General features: G+C 37.8%; 1 protein-coding gene across 4 annotated transcripts in view; it reads right to left on the bottom strand.

Annotated features, from left to right (window-relative positions):
- LOC107309587 (uncharacterized) overlaps window positions 1-21,759 on the bottom strand; it is a 167,670-nt gene that overhangs the window by 124,747 nt on the left and 21,164 nt on the right. For all 4 annotated transcript variants that reach the window (XR_014942755.1, XR_014942756.1, XM_085537754.1 and 1 more), the window contains exons 5-7: window positions 12,376-12,462; window positions 9,342-9,425; window positions 4,822-4,991 (exon numbers count right to left, since the gene is read on the bottom strand). Coding sequence is in view for 2 of the 4 variants with exons in the window: in XM_085537754.1 (XP_085393880.1) it covers window positions 4,822-4,991; window positions 9,342-9,425; window positions 12,376-12,462 (341 nt within the window). In the remaining 2 variants the exon portion in view is untranslated. The remainder of the gene's footprint in view (window positions 1-4,821; window positions 4,992-9,341; window positions 9,426-12,375; window positions 12,463-21,759) is intronic.

Here is a 21,759-nt window from a genome sequence, read left to right as displayed (position 1 = left end):
AAATATAAAATATTTTCAGAATGACTTTCATTACTGCTATCTTATTATTTACTTGACTTAAAATTAATATAACTCCTGAACAAAACTATCGAAAGAGAATTGCAATTAAAAAGAGCTGCTATATCAATGTTGTGGGTTTCCTGACAGCACAGTATCAGGTCCTTGACAAACATGTAAAACATCTTTTGTGGAGATGTGCTTCTGTTGAGGTTCATTTCCATCCTTCCCCTTCCATCCTCTCTGACTCCAGAAGAAGATATCTGTAAATCTGAGTATTCAGAAGCAATAGAGAGGAGCCTTGGAACTTTGGAATGCTCCCAGGCTTCCTGATAAAGAAGCAGGAGTGAGCCTGACTGAAAAAAATAAGGTATTTAGTAATGTCAGATTGCCATTGTGAAGAAGTCCCATGGCAATATATATGGTTTGGCTTCAAGTCTGCCCTGTGAGTGCTGACCCATAGCTGGTGGTCTTAGACTCTCACAAGGCAATAAGAAAATATAAAGTCCAATTCAATCAACCTAATATCCGAGGCTCTGAGAAGGTCACCTTGTGCTTTTCTCCTCAAGCTTAGATATTAGTAATATGCTTTTCTTGCAGACCTAAAGCAGTCTACCTAGCAGGACTATTATGAGTGTGATGAGCATATCCTAATGATATACTCTGAGACAAAGTGTTAAGCACTTCTGATGGGTGTAGATTTTAGACTACCTGTGCCTTTCTTCTTCCTCAGTAAAATGGAGATACACACTTTTCCTACTATTTCACATAAATGAAATGGAAATCATTATTATATCTGTAGATGGTGAAGCACTGGAATAGGTTGCCCAGAGAGGTTGTGGATGCCCCATCCCTGGAAGCATTCAAGGGAAGGCTGGATGTAACTCTGGGCAGTCTAGTGGTTGGCAACTCTGGCTGTGGCAGGGTTGTTGAACCTGGATGATCTTTGAGGCCCTTTTCAACCCAGGCCATTCTATGATTCTATGATTCTATGATTTTAACAGACCAGGGAGAATCTTTGAAACTCAGATGAGAGTAGCGCATAAGTAGCTTATCTAAAGCAAAGTAGCTCACCTTTCAGGTGTGATGTAAATGAAACATTAGTATTTTTAACCTACAATTCTCAATAAAACTAAAGAAATGACTAATTTGAACATCACAGCAGTATAAAATCTTGGCAAATGTCAAAAAGGAGAAGGCAGGTTTCAGTGCAGAAAAGTCAGATTTCAATTCCACATTGCTTTTAGGTGTGTATATTCACACAAGCATCATATACACACAGATGATCGTACAGGATGGTACAACACTTAACAAGCTACAGCTTTAATGAGTGGGAGATCTGTAGATACCACTGGCATACAAATGTCAGTGTTATCCAAGGGTATAGAACATGCAAGTAGATGTGTGTTTGTGTTTTATATGACTGAGGCCTTATTCCACTGAATTCGTTAGAGGGAAGATATATCATTGCCTTTCACAGTACCAAATTTATTCACATTATACACCATTAACCAATGGAAAACTAATCATCCCATCATTATATAAATTGATCTACATGACAGGGTAAAGATGATGACATTAGCCCTGTAAGAATATTAGGTCTAAGGCCCAGAGGCATTAACCGTTTTTTAACCAAAAGGTAAATCTCTCAGTGAAAGGCAACATCATACTATTATCCATCCTGCAACAAATATCTCATTTCCTACCATTCAACTCCTGGTACCAAAGAGTAAAACTTGCACTTGCTTTCAGAGGTTCTTCATTATTTTCAATTGAAGATATGTATCAAAACTGACTATATGGCTGTAATGTTCAGGTCCTGCAAGATGTTATGCCAGCACAGGGTATTAAATGCAGCTTCTGAATTCTACAGAGAAAGACAGAGTTTGAGAACAAAGTATACTTAGTCAAGGACACTGAGCAAGACACAGGAAGATGATGGACAAGCAGGAATTCTTGATGGCTAAGGAAGTATTGGTCCTTATAATTTCCCCACTCGTTAGCTTGTAAGAAAACTCACGTAAGCTCAAGTAGTCACTTTTATTGTCTCTACTCAGAAACAGCTTAAAATCCTACAACTGGTACTTTCCCATGACATTTGAATTGAGCATTGGCAAGACTGTGTTGTCATCAAATACAATCTCACTCTAATCTCTAGCTTTTGCTACATCCTCAGCAGTCTCGCATCTTTTGAAAACATCTTTTCTTTAATCAAACACGTGCAGCCAGTATTATATCAGGTCTCTCCTCTGTATATTTCTATGCTCTGTACAATCGGGTTCTGCCCATAAGCATGTATCCCTCCATTATCTCATTACAGATGGTAATTCATAGCCTGCTTTGGTTGCACCTGGAACACGGTCCCAAGATTATGATTTTCTTTTAATACTGTTCATTTTTCTTTATTAAAAGCAAATGTCACTGAGGCTCTTGAAATCTGCTATGATGTAGGCCGCAGGAAACAGAACTGCATTCAGGATCTAATATACTTCAATGTGTTTGTTAATCAAATATTGATATCTGCTTAATGTTTCTTTACAACAAACTATTGGATCTCCCCTTGTTTTTTTCTTGTTGACCTCAGCTATCAGCCTTTACGTTCACAAAACAGAATGTGAAACAAAGACTTAGCTTAGAGTTTCAGAGCTAAAATCTTGCAAGGACCTTTTTCATCCCCCTACAGAAAATGCATCAGCTGTTTCAAAAACATTTAATCATGATGATCTCACACACTGAGCTTCTGTTTAAATAAAAGCCACCCATTTACCATGAAGCTAAAAGCAGAGGAGGAGAATACTGAACTATGAAGTAGAGTTAGTGCCTGGATGTCCTCATGCCAGTGCTGTCAGCAAAGCTCTAGTGCAAAACAAATGCCTCATTGAAGGACATTTTTGGCAGCCTAAAAAGAAGCAGAGTCAACTCAGGTGTGCTTCTGAACCTCAGTTATAAATCCATTCTCATGCACTGTAAACTATCATTTGTTATTTTTAACCCTTGGGCTCCCTTGTCTTGTTTTCATTTTGTCAAAGCAAAGGAATGTGAGAGATGTCTATTAGACTCCTTCACTCAGCCTGAGGGTTAATTACTCAGTTTGGTAGACATTTGAAAATATTATGTTACCTCTAACTGCAAAATTGATAGAAGCTTGTTTCAGGCTCACTTTATGTCATTGTGGCAGATTAAATTAACTAATCATAAATTATGCTGGCTAAAGTACATCTGTTACTCACTAAACCTGCAGATGGAAGGGAAGGATTTTTTTCCTCAATACAAAGTAAATACCACAGAGAGAATTAAAGACTTTTTCAAACCAATAAACATACAATCAAGCAGCAAAAATTGGAACTGTCCCAAAGACATCAGTGGCAGATTCTAAAGAATAGGACAGCACACCAACACCAATCTTGCAACTGCTACAGAAAGTACTCAGTACTGCAGTACCACAAAGGTTGATCCACACATCATGGACAGAAAGCACATTAAAGACCAGAGAGCGTTCACATTTATGCTACATGCATTGGAATACCAGTATGACATAAGACGTGCATTTTTGTAACCTCTGTTTCCAATGTCATCTTGTGCTTTTGGTTTGCTTTCAAGAGAAGGATGGGTACATAAACCAATGAGGTAGAAGCCAATATAGATTTTATAGTGATCCTCCTGTAATACTGAGCATTGTGCAATGAGGAAGTGACAACTTGTACCACACCATTATGACTGAATTCCTGAACAGGACTTGGACAGCTGAAGTCAGAGATTTGTAGGAATAAGTGACGGAAAACAGTCACTTCACAATCTTTTCTATGCAGCATAAAGCACTGAGTACCCATCTGCAATTACAGAACCTATCCTGATAATAGACTAGCTCAATTACTTTAAATAAGGATTTTCTTTCTTTTTTCTTTTTTCTTTTTTTTTTTTTTTTCAAGCAAAAGAAGTCAAAAATGAATTAAGTGTGTCTAAACATTTCCCCCAGTGACTACGTTCAGAAGGAAAGGAAGGGAACTGTGTCCCAACAAATGTCAGCAAGGCAATGAGGCTTAATCCTGCAGTGAAAAAATTCTAAAAACTTTCTCCGAAAATAAAAGAAAGCTTAGGTCACCATTAGTCACTGGATAACCTATTTTAAGCCCATCAGAGCCAGTGTGCTGCTCTCATGTTGCTAATTAAAAATGATAGATTCATCAATTAATCTCTTTTCCTGTCCCCTAGCCTTGCTATGAGATTTTTCATAGGGACAAATGGTAGTTAGGTGCCCGCAAGTATCATTTCAGCCCTGAAAACTTGTGTCTTTGTCAACATGAACCCAACCGTGTCTCTTCAGACTATGAAATAACAAAAAGAAAACCACAGGAAGCCTTGGCACTCTGAAAAAACACAACAGATTTATAAACTGGGAATAATTGTAGCCTCTCTACAATAAATATTGCTACATAAATCCTTCCTGGATTCCAATCTGAACTTCCTTGTTGATAGATGAATAAGCCCCTGTTAAATTTGTCAGAGAGAGATGTCCTAAGCTTAGGCTCTTGACTGAAACTCAATTGCAATACTTACTGCAGAGAAGTAAGGAACACCCCACTATTTAGGAAAGGAGCAATAAGAGCAATCTATTTTTACTCACATTGAAATAGAGACAAAGACTCTGCTATTAGCTAAGCAAAGTTCCAGTGACATGAAGCAAGCCAATAAAATGGGTTATCTTTTCCCCTCCAATATATGTATCATTGGGCAGTGAAATAGAATTGGAGTGTACAAGGTCAACAAGCCATCATCATGTTATGAAGACAGCGATAAAATTATCCCATAGTTCTTAAATCTGACCTGTTCCAGTGAAAAGCTGCCAAACATAATTATGTCATCCTGAACATCTCTCTCAAACTGTTCGATATATGAAGGAATCACTTCATCTTCAAGCTCCCTGTGAAGGTCACGTGTCTTACTGAAGCTGACAGGCATCACGAAGTCTGAGAAATCTTCACTGGTGACGAAGGCTGCTTGAAACAAAAGTGGTAGAATCTCTCTTAGCAAATTAAATTTCATACATTCATTAGTACTTCTTGGTTGCAATGTCTACCAGAATTCAAAGACAGCTATTCATACCGCAAAATTAAAAGAAATAAGTAAATATAAAACAGGTGGCAGATTCCAAGTACCATTACCAGGAAAACTATCCTTAAGAGCAAAGTCAGCATACAGGAACGGCTTGTTCCTTAAGAAGCTCAAAATGCATATTCTGGAAGCCCATGGTCACTTCACTCACCCATAAACAAGTTTTTGATTTGGAGTGACTTTGGTTTTCATTCCTTGGGAAGATTAGGGATAACTGCAATTGGAAGAGAGGCTTAGGCGGAGCCACACCGAGCATTTCATCTTCCTCCCACTCACCCTGAAGGATCAGATTCCTACCCCAGGTGTGTTCACACAGCTCCCACCTAATTAATTGGGTTCGGTTCTGCTGTCACCCACGTCATTCCATTAATTTTACTGCCATGATATATGCAGAACAAAAGGGTAAGTGCTATACGTACATTAAAGAAAAAACATCTCATTCAGAAAGCTGACCTTACGGATAAACTTTCCTTTTTCCACTCCAATTCAACGTTACTTAAAAACACATCTTCTCACTGATATGTGCTGCAGTACAAACATTAGTTGGGCTCATAGATAATAAAGACAATTATTTTTGCTCATTTCTCCATATCAGGATCACAAAGATATGACAGATATCAGGTTGTCCACATCTGACTTCATATTTCTGTGTATAAGAGCATGTTTTTATAGTTCTTCTTGCCTTTCTCTACAACAAAATGACATATCTAGTTATTTGCCTCCCATTTTCCCTATTCTAAGACATGAAAGCAGTTAAAAGACCTATTTCTCCCTCTGCTTTGACGTCCTTCATTCTTTAATGAAGACCAGAAAAGGAAAGATAAAGCTAAGGCTATTAAAATTTTCAGTCTTGTGCACTACTCATTGTTTAATGACTTTAATTGTTGAGTCTTCTGAGCACTGAAATCACCTCAGTGCCACCAACACACAGGAAGTAGTTGTTTCTTTTTATTTTATTACAACAGGATACAAATTCAAAATCATGTTGGGGGAAGTGTACAGTAGATACAAACAACCCAAACCATTACCTTAGGGTACACAGAATCTCTTCATGTAGCATCTTACAAGCCTAATGAAAAGTGATTTGACCTACAACTATTAACTGCAAAAAAACAAAGTGATGTTTACATTTAAATTTACTGTTACATTAAGGGTTTGATTAGAACAGAAAAAAAAAAAAAAAATCAGGAAGCACTGGGAACAAAAACACTGCCAACAGCAGTGGATGCAGTATTGCCTGTTCCATACTGTGTTGACACAACGGGCCATATGCTCAGCTGGTATAAATCAGTTGCCTTACTGCTTTCACAGGAGCAGTGCAAGTTTACACCCTGGGAGGACAATGCATTCCCCTTTCAGATTTGCTGGGTATAGACAGAGAGTCTTTATATATATATATATATATATATATATATATATATATATATATATAATAATAAAGGAAGAAAAGCATTCAGTCTCCAAAAGCAACCATGCAGCAACTCATCAACATAGCCTCTTTTGGTGTTAATCACTGTTGTGAGGAATTGTATCAAGTGAATTTAGTTTTGGTGGAAGACACTGGGCTTATTACTGTCTGTTTTGTGGAAAAAGAACTAAAGAAGAGAGAGAACATTTTCTAAAGCCTTGCCAAGAGAGATAACTGCTAGAAATACAAACATAAATTATGGCTCAGATTTGAAAATTATTTGATGGAAAGACACATATGATTTAAGCACCTCTGGAAAAATTGAGCTGGAAACAAGGAGACAATGTGGTTGTTCAGTTGGTAGCTCCTTCCACACTGCTCTACAAAGGAACCTCTGAAACTTGGTCACCAACACATTGCTCTAGATCTGAATTGACCCAGTACTGTGCTGTTAGAGGCTCCAGCTGCTGCCTCTGTACAAAGCTTGACCAAAAGAAAGTCTCTGCCTCCTTACTGACCAAATCAGCCACTGTTAATAATATTACTGATTTATATATACAGGAGGAAATGGATGAAAATTTGAAATGAAGATCATTGATACGTTGATAAACTCATTAAAAAACTGGATTCTTTGAGATGTTAGCAACTGTGTCAATCTTCTCACTGCCTTGACTGTATTTAATAGCACAAGTCATACCTTCAGTAGAATGTATATCAGTTCTTCTATTTCACTAAGGCTTTGTTTGTAGATACTATGATGTAATTCAGCCCGTAAAACACTGACAAGCAGTATATCCAGTATTAGCTTGGCTGCTTTTAACTTCATTTACTCCTGCATATGTCCATCGGATAGCAGTGGTTTGCATTCTGAGTTGGGACACTGAAAGGACAGGTTCACCAACTTACTACACCTCAACACAAGTCTCAATGCATAAAACACCTATAAACTCCACAAGGAAAATGCATTCTGGTTGCTTGGTTCCAGAATGCTATTTAATAAAAAGAAAACATACCAAAGGCTCATTTATCAAACAGCTAAGTTCCTGCAAAACATTTTGCTTTGATTTTTCTGTTGTTTTCAAAGAAAAATGTAATAAAATGTTTTCTATTCTATGGCACCTGGCATTATTTAGACATGCATGAATCACCATTTTATACTGTTTGACAGATTTTATTCCTAGGTAAAAAATGCAGTCTACATTTTCTCTAAAAAGCAGACAACCAGCATTTTAGGTTGATTATAATATGATTTAATATGTACCACAAGAGTGACCAACAGATTATTCAGTGACAAAATGCTTTAAATATGCAATGATATAAGTTCTGAGAGCCATGTACTTTCTTTTCCTTTGGGAATCATCTATTAATTAGGACTGTATGACTACATGATTTTTCAGTTCAGTGGTCAAATGGAAAAAAAGAAGCCTTTCTATAAGAGTGGAATTAAATGAAACGTAGTTTTCTACAATTTTTTAGATGTCTAATTAGGGTCAAATTCTCATGTTAGCTTTTCTCTCAGTGAAGACTAGTCTGCTTTGCTCAGCTGCCCACTTTCATAAAACTGGTAGGGAACTCGGACCCTAAGAAAAGGGTTTCAGAGGAGGAACACAGGTTCAAAAATTTAAAGTGAGATTCAGAGAGGCAGAAATAAATACAGCTTCATACAAATACACAGAGGTGAAGACTGAATAAGCCTCATTTCCTCATGAAAATTCTGCTCTTCTCAGAGTTATATTCACCAAAGTGAGAAAGTACCTTAGTAATAAATTCAGGCAGGACAGAGTGCAACATTCACCCACAGTTGGCCTGTAAATGATACCAAGATATTTTCCTAAATCACGCAGGGATATTTGGAGTATAAGGCTATGGAAGACCATGAAATGCCATAAATATTGGTCGAAGGAGACAGTGTAAGTATTACAGGTAGACTCCACACATCCATCTTTCCCACAGAATTAACACTGACTTCACCACAGCCAAGTACTTTCAAATACAACAACATTGTTGTTGTTGTAAGACAAAAGCAACACACATCCTGCAGCACTGTTATAAGCTCTCTCAGCAATGTGGTGCTCTAAATTAACATGCATCAGTCCATGACTTGCTAATAACATGTTAAAGATTTAAGCTTAAGCTACATGCATGAATGTGCTGTTTGTACTTTATTTTCCTTACATTTAAAATAAGACAAAATGGGTTTAAAATATATTACTGATTAATGCCAAATCAAGGGATTTTGCAACCGTAGGCAAATGAAAAGTTTGCCTCTTCTAGAATAAAATGACTTACCAACTAGTCGGAAAACAAGTTCCTGAATCTCCAGTGCTGTAGCTAACAGCCTGCTCTATCCCTCTCACAAAGTAGGCTTTGGATATAACAGAAATATTAGAGGAAGTACCATACTGTACAAAGAATACCCTACTTATTTATGGGCTTAAAAAAAGACCTGGATTTCTAGCTTTAAGCACATAGGCAAGGACTTTTCCTGTCTTCCTTCCTGTGGAATCTAGCAGTAGTGAAGTAACACAAAGAAAGCACACCACCTAAGATATGCTTTAAACCAAATAAATGGGACTCAAAACAAAAGCATTTGGGGGATGAGATCTTACAGCCTCACAGTGAAATCACTGTCCCTTCTTTCCTTCTGAGTTCAAAGATGAACTTACTGCTCTCCCCTTCTCATTCAGTCTCAAGAGAAATTTCTTTTCCTTTATTCCTGTATTCCTTTATTCAAATGATATTTTAGATCGATAGATAGATAGATAGATAGATAGATAGATAGATAGATAGATAGATAGATAGATAGATAGATATGTATATTTACCTTGGGAGTCCATTATCTCGCTTGCCTCATCTAGAAGCTTCATCATTTTATCATACAGGATTTGCTCCTCAAATTCCATAGGATCTTTCAAGACAAATAAACAAACAACAACAAAACAACAGTGAGACATGGAATGCTTCTTTGTTTCTTTCAGCAGCATTTCAGAGAATGTCACTTTAAAGTATAAAGATAAATAAATACAAAAGAAACACTCTGACATACAGATTATTTTTTGTAGTGCAGAGCCATTGTTTTCTTTCTGAGTTATGAAAGACATTTTAAAATGAAAAAATGTGATCAATATCATATCTTGGTCTGTACTGAACCTGGCTTTCTAATTCTGCTAATAGAAGTGCTGAACTGTTTCTATATATTCAAATTGCCAGGTGAACTCTATTTTACTCATAATAAAAGTCAAAGTAACTCATTTCTTCTATAATATGATTTTGGAACCTTATTAAAATTTTTACCTTACTGTCCATAATACTAACACATTATCTAGCATGAATAGACATTACAATATACTATGAATTTTGATCTTGGGGCAGGTTTATCACTCAAATTCCCAATAACATCTGCAGATTTTTAAACAGAGCAAGGTTCCCGGACACAAGTGTTCCTTTTTTCCTGGATGGATAAAGAAGGCAATTATACATATATCCTGTAAAGTATGACCATCCTGGACCAGACTTCAGTTCTGATTCATTTTTACTCTGTCTACTACACACAAATACAGTTCTACTTATTTAACATTTATTCTGCAAGGAAAAAAGGAAACTAGTCAAGTAGCCTGTTTACGAGTATATGTGATAATGAGTTGTTGAGTTGTCCGTTGCCAAATTAAGGGATGGACAGTTTCATAGACATACAAATTACAAATAACTGTGAAACTGCCATTATGACATTCGCGTACCACATCTCACTGGCTCTGAGTTGATTATACTACAGATTTTAGCAGGATAACATAGAAAATCAGCATTTTATAAATGACATTATTCCAGGAAAAGAAAAATATATATTACAGTGTCACTTAAATAATTAGGTATTTGGGGGCTTAAGCTATATTCTAGTGAAGTTCTTCTATGTTACTAAAGAGCTGTTATTGTTTTTCTGTCTGATTCCACAGCAGATTGTATAAAAGAAAGCAATTCAAAATTCACCTAAAATCACACTGTTTTATCTGCAACATGAAGACCAAAAGGTTCTGTGAAAAACAGGACTAAGTTAGAAAAATAAGAGAAAAGAATGGAATTATCTTCTCCACAGTTTACTAGAGGTGAAGAGGAGCAAAAAATTATTTATTTCTATTATGTTTGCATCTGTGACATGCAGTTATCCATCACTAATCTCAAATAAATGCTCCCACATTCAACCTGCCACCTATTGATGCAGCACTTTTACTGCTCTACAAATGTCAACACAACCAGCTTGAGGCCAGTACTGTCACTAGTAGGCCTATAATAAGCAGGCCTTACCCTAGACTTTGAGTGAGTCTTTTGCCAGGGAAGAAAAAGGAAGAGCATCAAGGGTCAACCATACCCTTCTCTCGAGTTTGGCAGGACACACTATTGCCTGGACTTTATTAGAGCATCCTTCCAGATTAAAAAAGAAGTAAAATAAAAAATAAAAGAGGAATGTTTGTGATTACATGCATACAACTGTTCTAATGTGGGCAAAAGAGTATTTTTTATCCTGACAAAAGCTGTACTTCCTTGTATTCCTGGTGGCAGCACTCTATCGCACAGGCCTGTAGGGATACAGAAATCTAATCCACTTTTCATTCTCTGGATACAAGGAAGACCACGATTCATGAATCCTATTTATAAGATGAACCAAGGCAGCACTGACAAAGAAAACCTTTCACTTAAAAACCTTGAGCCAAATGGTGACTCCTAAAGATCACTGCCGTTCTACACAAGGGATAGGAAAATTGCAGATTTAGATACAGTTTGCCCTTGATAAAACTAAAATCATCATCTTGTTTTCACCAGTACACAGAAATCCAAGTTACTGATGTATGCTGGAGTGTGTTTTTTTTTCTCACACGTGGTTTCCTGAAAATTTAAATCTTGTTATCTACGCAAATAAAAATTTCCCGTGAATTTCCAAAGTGACCTACTTTGAGATGCTGCAGTAGATGAATTTTCATACTTACACAATTTATTTCCACATGTGCGCCTTGAAATGATCTACAGCAGAAGTAAGTGCAAGGTTTGAAAAAAAAAAAAAAGGTTGGAGAGGCAGAAACTTAGAAATCAGTCTCGCATGCTATCTGGTGTTTTGTGCTTAACTACAGGAGCTGGGCCAAAGCATACAGATCACAGCCAAGCACTTCATTACAATGTTCATGTTCTTACCTAAGCCAATGCAAATTCAGGCAGGCCCATTCCCACCCCTTTTTTATCTAAAAGTGAAGGAGAATTTCTTCTGTTCTCAGGAAAATAAATAAATAAATAATACCTCCTGATTAATCTGTCTCATACCTATGCATAAATTCTTTTCTCCCAGTACTGCAATCACACCCTCCCACACTTCTTGCTATCACCCACACACAACAAATCTGAACATCTTGGCTAAACCAGTAAAAAGAAAACCCAAAGAGGCCTCCTGTTATGCTGGGAACTCTGGACACTGGGATTTATCTTTTGTTAAGCAAACAGACATTCAACTTATTAACAAAATTGTTGTTGAACAAAGGCCTTGGGTTGCAAAACCTGCAGCTTGGTACTCACTTGAAGACTATGTTAATTAAAGAGAACGTGGTACACAGACAGTTTTCTTGGAGTGTTTGTTATTATTGCTATGGTGGGAGAGTAAAATACAGCACTGCCTCACTTTTACCTGTCCATTAACTCACTGTCCTTGATCAAAGACTATGCATACTGCCTATCATGTTCAGAGCAGGTAAGACTTATAAATTAAATTGTAAACCTCAATATTTAAATGGAACTGCATACGTGATCTTTGTCACCTCATTTTCATGAATGGAAAAGAATATTCTGACACCAAAATTACATACTTAATTCTGCCTCACCTTCTTCACTGACCTCCATCCCACACTGCCTTGGGTTTATTTCCTCATCCATCAGCAGGTCAAAGTAATTTCTGCTGTACTCATTTCCTGTGGAAAGCACACGAAGTAAGGGTCAGCGATTATTAGAAGCACATGAACCAAAATGTTAATTTTGAAATCGACACCAGCAAGCAAAGGGGCATTTTTTGCTACTTTATAAGCTTAATTTTTTTTAACAAGTCTTCTAAGCCTACTAGTACTGCAATTATCATCTTGTGAAAGGTCAGAAAAGGTAATTCGGGAAACAAGTGCACTTTATGTTACTTTTACTTGAGAACTAATGAGAAAAAATTCTCAAATTTAGATGATGGAATGATAAGAAAAAAAAATAAAAAATCAACATCTCCAACATAAGCCAAATTATTCTTGAAACACATTTTGCAAGTGAATTACCCATACTGCAGATGAATTTGTGTTTCACAGATGACCCCTCCAATTTCAACAGTTTTAAATTTCACCACTGAGGTTTCAACGTCTGGTGCATCTTTAATACTGTAGTCAACCAGAGAAGTGTTTAATTACAGAGGAGATACTAGAAAACTGCCTCATTAATCCAAACAGCAATAATGTTTAGTTGGGCTAGGTAGCTAATCCAAGGTTCTAATGGGATAAAAACACTCATTTTAGCACTTTCCATTTCAACAGCTAGTTGTATCTGCTCTTTAGAAACTAATCAAGTTCACACACCAAAAAAGTCATTTGTTAGACTTATCAAGGACCAACACATCATCCAGCTGCCTGGAGGAGCTCTCAGTACTATCAGCCAAAATAATTATTTTTTTTAAAAAAGAAGGAAAGGGATGAGCTTTCTCTCAAAATATGTCTTTCCTTCAAGAAAAATCACCCTTACGTTCATTTTGCTTTCAGGAACTGTAAATTAAAAATTCTCTAAAAAGAGATAAAAAGTAGAATAAGTAAGTCCATAATAAATTGTAAAAAATTCTTTGAGCAGGGCTAATACATAAGAGCTAAATGTGTGAGGGGGTTAACTCATCCAAGATACACTATAGTAGTCTGCAGTATATTTGTTTTAGGATCAAAAATAATCCAAGCAGCAACTCCTTCTCAGAGACTAAATGAAACTTTGATATGAAACTAGGTTTAATTTATATTTCTAGACCAGCACATTTTGGCTGTCAGTCTCTGTTCCTTCAGTATAGTAAGTACAAGAACTGAAAATTTGCTTTACCTTGAGGTCGCAATAAAGAAAAAATAAATGAGTTTCATTTTTGTTACTTTATCTGTCAACAACTACTAGACTGGTATGAATCTTGGCAGTATGTAATCAAAGTCTTATGTACTGCAATAACAGAGCCATTCTACCTTATTCACTGTAATTGTTTTTCTCTATCACAAAGCACCATGATGTTATATGAACACCCCTCCACATGTCGGTAAAACAATCCACCCATGTGCTAAAGAAGAAAATGATGATACATCTTTATTCGGTTACTTCGCAGTCATAAATGTAAATAGCTGGCAGTATGTGCTGCAAACATACAAGCAGTACTCAGCTAGCAGAGGGTTTCTGCGTGGTCTTTATATCACAACAGATTCTAGTGAATTTTAATACGCTATATTCTTTATCCCTTGGGTTTGGGACTAAGCTTGGAGGAGCAGACTTTTGCTCAACTCTTCACGACAGAATAATTGGCATTTAGGAGGAAGTGTCATGTTGTATCTGAGTCTATAAGGCATGGAAAGTATTATTCAGAAAGGAGATACATGGACAAAACTATTAACAAGATTGGGTTTTGGTCCTTTCTAAAAAAGCACAACCTTAACTGTTTTCTGTGGAGCATGAGGCTTTTCATTCAGGGCTTTAGCTCAGCCGGGATAACTGCAGACACAAAGTCACACAAAAATAAAAAGAATAAGGCTTGATTTCTCCAGAGCAATGTTCAGACTTTAAAATCCTTATTGGTAGAAAGTCTGGTAAATGCCAGAATCACCCCCTTATGATGACTTTTAAGAGAATGAGCTATTTTAAAGTACAGGACACCACACAAAACCTACAGAGAGGCTTTCTGAAGAGAAGAAATCCCTGCAAACCTCAAATGCCTGCTCTAATCTCATTTTACTTTTTTGTTTTCCTCCCAGCTCAACATACACTGAGAACTGAACAACAAAGCTCCAGGTAGTACCAGCAGCTTTGGACTCTGGACTGGTCCTCGGTTTTGTTGGGGGTAAAGAAGGTTACTTTAGATTTAAAATATAAAATTATCAATTTTCGTCAACATAACTTACTGCCCAAGGCATTTTACTAATAACACTTTGTGAGCACGTGAATGGATTACTAATCATTTCACGTTTGCTTTTGGAAATATTTGAAAGTGTATAACATGTAAATTAACAGTCCACTAAGGAATTCACATTGCTCTGTTTCATGGTATAAACACAGCAAAGCAAATGTTAATACAGAGCTCGCTTGCAGGTATTTTGAACAGCAGCAGACAGCTTGGTGCTTTCAAACAGCAAGTTATTTTGAATATCTGCTGCTGTGAAGAGCTAGACGACTTTGGAAATGTGTTCTGTTTGCTTTGAACCAGAGGATCACTCAAACCCAATAACTGAGTTTGAAACTCTATTCACTCCTTGCAAAATTGTGCTACTTCATGTGGAAAACACAATGGATAATTCAGAATTATCAGAACCAAAGAGCAAAAACAAGAGTTATCTATAAGTTCAAATAAAAATGGAAGGAAGGGTGTTGGCACAATAGTGACCAGGTGGGAATTTATATAGTTTAATTAAATCAAGAGGAGTTGCTAATAAAATTAGCATAATCCTTGAACACAGCCCATGGGACTAAACGTGCATTACTAGGACTGGATGAAACTCTAAGATGGCTTTTAAGGTAAGATATCTGTAGTCAATTATACAGTCCATGTCCTGAGAATTCCACAGAAACGGTGCAAGTAAGCTGTGCTTCTGCAAGATCTCCTACTCCACAAAGAAATCAGACAGCCCACACTAATATCACGTCATGGGTACAGCAAGAATTTTTGATGACAGGTGGTTATTGCACTGTCCCCTATATTCCACTACTGATTTAAGTTTTGATTTACACACATCTTATGAAAATTTTGAAAGAAAGTTTTCATTTTAAATAAGACAGCAATTTGGTATGTAATCCACAAATTAACTGTGATTCTGTTCTCGTTTTGCCAGAAAATAATAGAAAATTATTACAAATTAACCTGGAATTATATTTTAATTTGGATTTTTGGTTGTGGTTCCTGAACCATAGTATTAGGTATGTCTGCCTCCACTTGTGGCCATTACAAATGCCTTCACTGTAATATATATAAGCTGATCTACATTACATATAAAAGCTAAGTGCCTTAAGTAAGATAAATTACTATTATTTTGGATTTAGATCTAAAACCATTACCTATAGGTGTAAATTAATATTATTTATATTGTTCTAGATACAGATCTAGAATAAGATTGCTGGGAAGCATGAAATCATTTCAGACTACCACCAAATATATCAGGGAGTGGGCTGTTTTACATACAGAACTTCCAATTTTAATAAGCACTAGGAAGAATTCAATGAAAAAATAGGCTATAATGGCATCTTCAAACTTGGAGCCAGGCAGCAAGAGCCTGAACAAGGGATTGCATCTTGAAAACACAGCTTGTTAAATACTACCATCAACAAGTTTCTTTTTGACTTTTAAAGTTTAAAGGTATCGTTTGTCATTTTCCTTATCCTCACCAGAGATGATGGGTAATGAGCAAACCACATAACTGCGTCTGATGTTTATATTGCAAGTCTTGAATAATCTCACTTGTCAGCTTTGACAAGATGCTGGTGAAGGGGCCATTCATGTGCCTGAGCAGCATGGCCCATGCCCATGCTGTTCCATGCTGGGCCTTGCCCAGCTCTTGGGCAACACCACACTTTTTGCACCCACTTTCCCCCAGTCCACTCCTGGAATACTCACCACATTTCTCATTGTGCAGATGTACAGCATGGGATTAATTCCTTTTCCTACAGGCAACGGAGGGCCCTGTGCTAAAGAAAACCAGCATAAGACCTGCTGTTTTCCTGGGGAAATGCTGCTGGCTGAAAACTTGAAGAAAGATTTACTATTGTTGCAGTTCGTTTAGGAGCACCATTAGATAACATGACATAGGTCAGTGGGGAAAATGGAGACTGAGTGCTACCAGGCTGGTGTGCTTAGCTGATCCTATGCAGTCGCATCAAAGGAACTTGGTGAAACAGTTTAGGGTTTCAACAGCACTACTATGAAGCAAACAATTCCCCAGTGCTATAAATTAGCCTTAAAAACATATATCCAGTCACCTTCCGAAAGGGTATTTCCCAATTATAAAATGCATCCACTCTTCACAGTTCTTCCCCCCATACCTTTCACAAATTCAATTTTACCACATTACTGAGATGAGTGGTACAGTATCCCTTTTGTCGAAATTGCATGCAATGGAACACGTTTTGCACACTACATTACACCTTGTGCTGTTCTGCTGATTTCAATTGGATTACACATTGTGTAATTCAACGCAAAATTACTTCCAATGACAACCTTTTTTATTCCTATGCATACATGGTGATCCATCATGCCCTGTATACTGGGTTTGGCATTTTCATTTCAAGTTCCTGTTGGAATCAGAAAGCATGGAACCACAGACACACAACTTGAATTATTACATATAAACTTTCTTGTTGCTTAAGAAAGAAAAAAAAAAAGGTACAGTTTTGATTCACATTTCTAGCTTCATACTTCATGCAAATCTTTACATCAGATGCAAATGCCAATGTCATAGGCCCCATTTTCTTCACAGGCAGCATAAACATGAATTCCCAGCAGTTGCCTCCTTTTTTTTCCATCTGTGCTTACTGTCTCTCCAGCCAGTATTCTAACAGCTCCTTAGAATGAAACTAGACTGTTCTAAAAGCCTCAGTTCTCTCTTAACAGACTGGTGTTACTGATGCTTTTGCTGGTATTTTTATAATCAAGTTAATATCCCAGGTGGCTCCTTCCAAAAACCCTTTTTGTCTGCATACTGCAGATCGAAGATTTTGTTCACTTACATGCCTGAGCAAAAAAAACGCCTATTTTGCCCTGCCACAGCTGAACTACCTTCAGTAGTAACTCATCCCTTAGTAAAGGCTTCTCTCTACTTTGGATTTTGATGAGGAGCAGATTTGCTCTATTTCGCAGTGGGATGTTCCCCACAGGATGCAGGCAGCACCATGACAGATATGTCCAGCCCAGCTCTGCAGCTAGGAGGTGGTGCAGCAGGAGACTACATAGAGATACTAATTTGCTGCCAGAAGCAGTATAGCCATGTTAATACCATACCATACCCATGCTAATTAGAATAGTTTTTGGTCTTCAATTGAACAAGCTTTCTTTCCCTCTTTTTTCTTTTTAAACATTGTTAATCTCTGTGGGCAAATTTATTGGAGCATGATATGAGATGTTAACAGTGCCTATTGCAGATAAAGTGGTAGAATTAATTAGGGCTTTTGATTTTAGGAGATAATCTAGCTCAGAAAAAGGATTTGTGTATTGGGGATGGTAGAAAAAAAATGAGCACTCCTCATCATCTGGAGACAATTCAACCTGAAACATCAACATTTAGGGTCAGACTGCCTCTAGCCTTTGTACTACTGCGCAGGGTACAGGAGAAGGCAATTAGCTTTCCTTTCATCTTCCATTCAAAAGCCACAGACTATCACAGCCTCTGAAGAGGCCGGGTGCAAGGTGGATCATGTAATGGTAGGATGCTTGGATAGCCCTGCGCCTGGATTCTGAAGCTTGCATGCGTAACTGGCATCCCAGAAAGAGCACAGACTAATTTGTTCTGACATACATTCCCTCTGCATGCCTGGGCTAGAAATTTCACCTACCTTGTAGAAATGTGAGCAGTGCCATCCCACAGAGCTCTTCTCAGGATTAGCTGGACCAGAGCCTTATAGTTCTGTGGCCGTGGTGAGCACCAAGCAGTACAAACAGCTGTAAGCCACTAGCAAATTAACTATTCACAATAGCTGAGGATCTGAATGCTGGAAAAGATTAACGTTTGCTTTGCAGGCCTATGATAAAACACTAAATACATAGCCCTTTGTTAAGGGATTTCTTGTGACATTCATCATTCATCCAAGGTTGAGCAACTGCCTTCGTGTTCTGCCTTCAGCCCAAGAGGGCAGGCAGGCTCCTGGTGGTTTGGTGCTTCCTCCACGGCAGTTTGCCAGACACAGACTTCACCAAGCCCACCTGAACACCTGGGAATTCTCCCAAGTGTTGTGGATTTAAATACGTCTGGGAAAAAAAAAAAAAAAAAAAAAAAAAGAAAAAGAAAGAAAAAAAGCCAATGGGAACTCACCCTGATTTCAGGTGCACCTGAAATGTCCATCCTTTACTCCAGGTACAGGTAACGTGATCCTAAATATTTTTCTGTTGTCTCCTTATTGACTATTTGACCTACCACTAGGATGGCTAATGTTAAAATTTCTGGCAAATATGATATTTGCTGAGGTGAAGAAAGGAGGAAGGAGCTGGTTGGATGTAGTCACAAGTAAACTGAGCATTTTCAGGAACAAATAAATTGCACAAATTGCCAGATGACCTTAATTTCATGAGAAATATGGGAATGAAACAAACATGATGGTTAGGAATGATCAGCAAAAGGTCAGCATATCATGAAGAGAAAATAGGGTAGAACCCACTGTAGCCATTTAGGTGTCTGAAAATCAGTAAATCTGAGTAAGCAGTCAGTTCCCTTGGGTCACTATAACATTTAACAGCAACACCAAGTCTCCATCCTATAAGAGTAGTAATGGAAAGCATGCAGCAGAAAGTTACACAACAGCTTATTCCTGAATAATTGTCTACTCAGGATGATAACATTTGGAATATGGTCCATCACTGAAAATATGACTGTGAAAGGAATAAAATGGCCTGACAGATGGAAAAAATGGACTATCGGAGTCACAAGAGTATAGAATCATAGAATATCCTGAGCTGGAAGAGACCCATGAGGATCATCGAATGCAACTCCTGGCTCTACACAGGACTAAATCCTCTGTGAAAAATACTTGAACTTTTTAAACTGGAAATATTTCATCAGCTATTCAAGGCAAAACTCAGTTCACAAACTCATTTTCAGGTGATGTACTGTTATCTGAGGAAAGGGAATGGAAAAGTCAATATAGCTCTATCATACGTGCGAATTAAGGTGGTTAGGGGCCAGCTGCAAGCAAGCTGCAATGTGATGGGCTTCTGCACAGGCTATTTCATCCCTAAATAATCTGTATTTTGCACAGTGTGTCAAATTCCAGGAACAGACTTTGAGGCTGTCTTGAACACATAGCTGACTATATACACTCCTTTCCTTTATTCTCAACATGGAGGTGTGTGAGAAGGCATCTCAAAAGTAGGTGGAGGTTTTTCTAGAGAATACTTCCCTCCAGCAGTCACAGAAGAAGGAACAGGCTGTGATGCTACTGTAGGACAGAGGAAATGCAAGCACTCCTGTAGCTACCATTTGCTACCATTCTGCACACAGGTGACAGGTGGAAAGACAATGAGAAGGCAATGCCATCTCAGCACCATGCCTCCAAGGGCACAGCATTAAATCCAGCCTGATATTTACATAGCGTTCTAAACCTGTAATCTGCTAAACACTGCAATTAAATAATTGTGCTTAAGGTTATAACTGCTTTTACTTTGTATAGTTTAACACCGAGCAGTAGAGTTGACCAGTGCTATTCCCTGTCAAGTAACCTAGACTCAGCCCGGGTTCTAAGAGCTAGAGGAGAACCTCATAGTCATAGAGAGGACCATGAAATACTATAATTTGCTGCCACTACAATCATGCAATACCATGCTTTTCTATGTAGCTGGCTTTTTCCATTTCCTCTTCGGTGAAGTGTTATTACACTTGGGGGTGGGGAAAATTAGCTCAGAAGGTACCAGAAGGTTTAGTTCAATTTTTCCCAGGTTTCTGGTCAGGCTTGAAGCTGTTGTTTTGTTAGCAGCCCGTGATAAGTTTGAACTGGCCCCTGTGACTGCCAAGCAAGTCCTGACAGAAGTTAGACTAAGAATAATTTAACGCAAGGTCGGACCAGATGATCTCTAGAGGCCTCTTCCAATCTAGACTTTTTTTTATGATGACATAAATGGATGATTTTATTTTTTTTAACAGCTGCATGAATTAGAGGCAGAGCTATGTGAATAACTGGTCTTCTGGTTAACTGGACGGGCAGAAGACTGCAAAGGACAGTGAGTTTGGGGAAACAAAATATTTAAGTCTCAGTAAGAATTCCTCTCCCACTAACAATGCATTTTGTCAATCAAGCTGATCCATTCCAGGCAAAATGAACAAATTCTGCTCTTGGCTTTTGTTTTTTAAATGATACTGTGAATAAAGAACTCACCATAATGCATTTAAAAACACATTTTAGTCTTTAAGAGTGTTCCTTTCTTTAAGAAACTATTCATGAATTTCTGAAGCAGCGACTGAAAGTATGGACAGTCTCCAGTGAGCTCAACTTCATTTTTACCAGATAGACTATTTCATTAAAAAACAATCAATCCCTTTGTCTGCTTAATCACTGTTCTGACAGGCTGCAAAGAGAGAGAATTCCTGCTCCATGTGGCACTATGCAGTCACGTGAAAGCTAAATGGAAAGCCAGACCTAATTGTGAGAGAGGCTATCAGTTGTCATGGGCTCTCTGGCCCTGTGAGGATACAATATTAATACAACAAGATTCAGAGTCTTAAAAGCAAATACCTGGAATTTGGCTCACCAGCCTGTATTTGCATATTTAAATACCTGTGTGAGTACTCAAAGGTGCTCACCAAGTGGCATTGCTGCTTGGGACATTGATAGGAAGCACTGGGTGAGCTGGACACCTCAAAGTCGTATTGTTTACTCTGGTACCTTGGGAGACCTCAGGCTATGTATGTACATTCACATATTCATGGTTCATTACAGTCCACTTGAAGATAATGATACCACACAGTCCAACACAGGGATATTTTCAGTGCATATTTAGGGAAGATTTTTAGTCTGACTTCAGAAACTATTGCTTTCACTTTAGAACTTAGTCCAAGATTTTCCTCATATAACTCATCAGATGTCTCTACACTCTTTTTCTCACCTTTTTCCTCACTGTATTTTCTCACCAGCCCAGGCTGATTGGAGCCCTGGGCAGCCTGATCTGGTGGGCAACAATCCTGCCCACAGCAGGGGGTTGGAACTGGAGAAGTTTTAAGGTCCCTTCCAACCCAAGCCATTCTTTAATCATATGATATTACTAAGTAAAAACAACCATAAGATACCAAACTTCTACAATACAAAAAAAAATG

This window comes from Coturnix japonica, chromosome 2 (assembly GCF_054131305.1).
Source record: "Coturnix japonica strain WE chromosome 2, WE-NBRP24, whole genome shotgun sequence".
NCBI classification, from domain to species: domain Eukaryota; kingdom Metazoa; phylum Chordata; class Aves; order Galliformes; family Phasianidae; genus Coturnix; species Coturnix japonica.
This window is presented reverse-complemented; position numbering and strand designations above follow the sequence as displayed.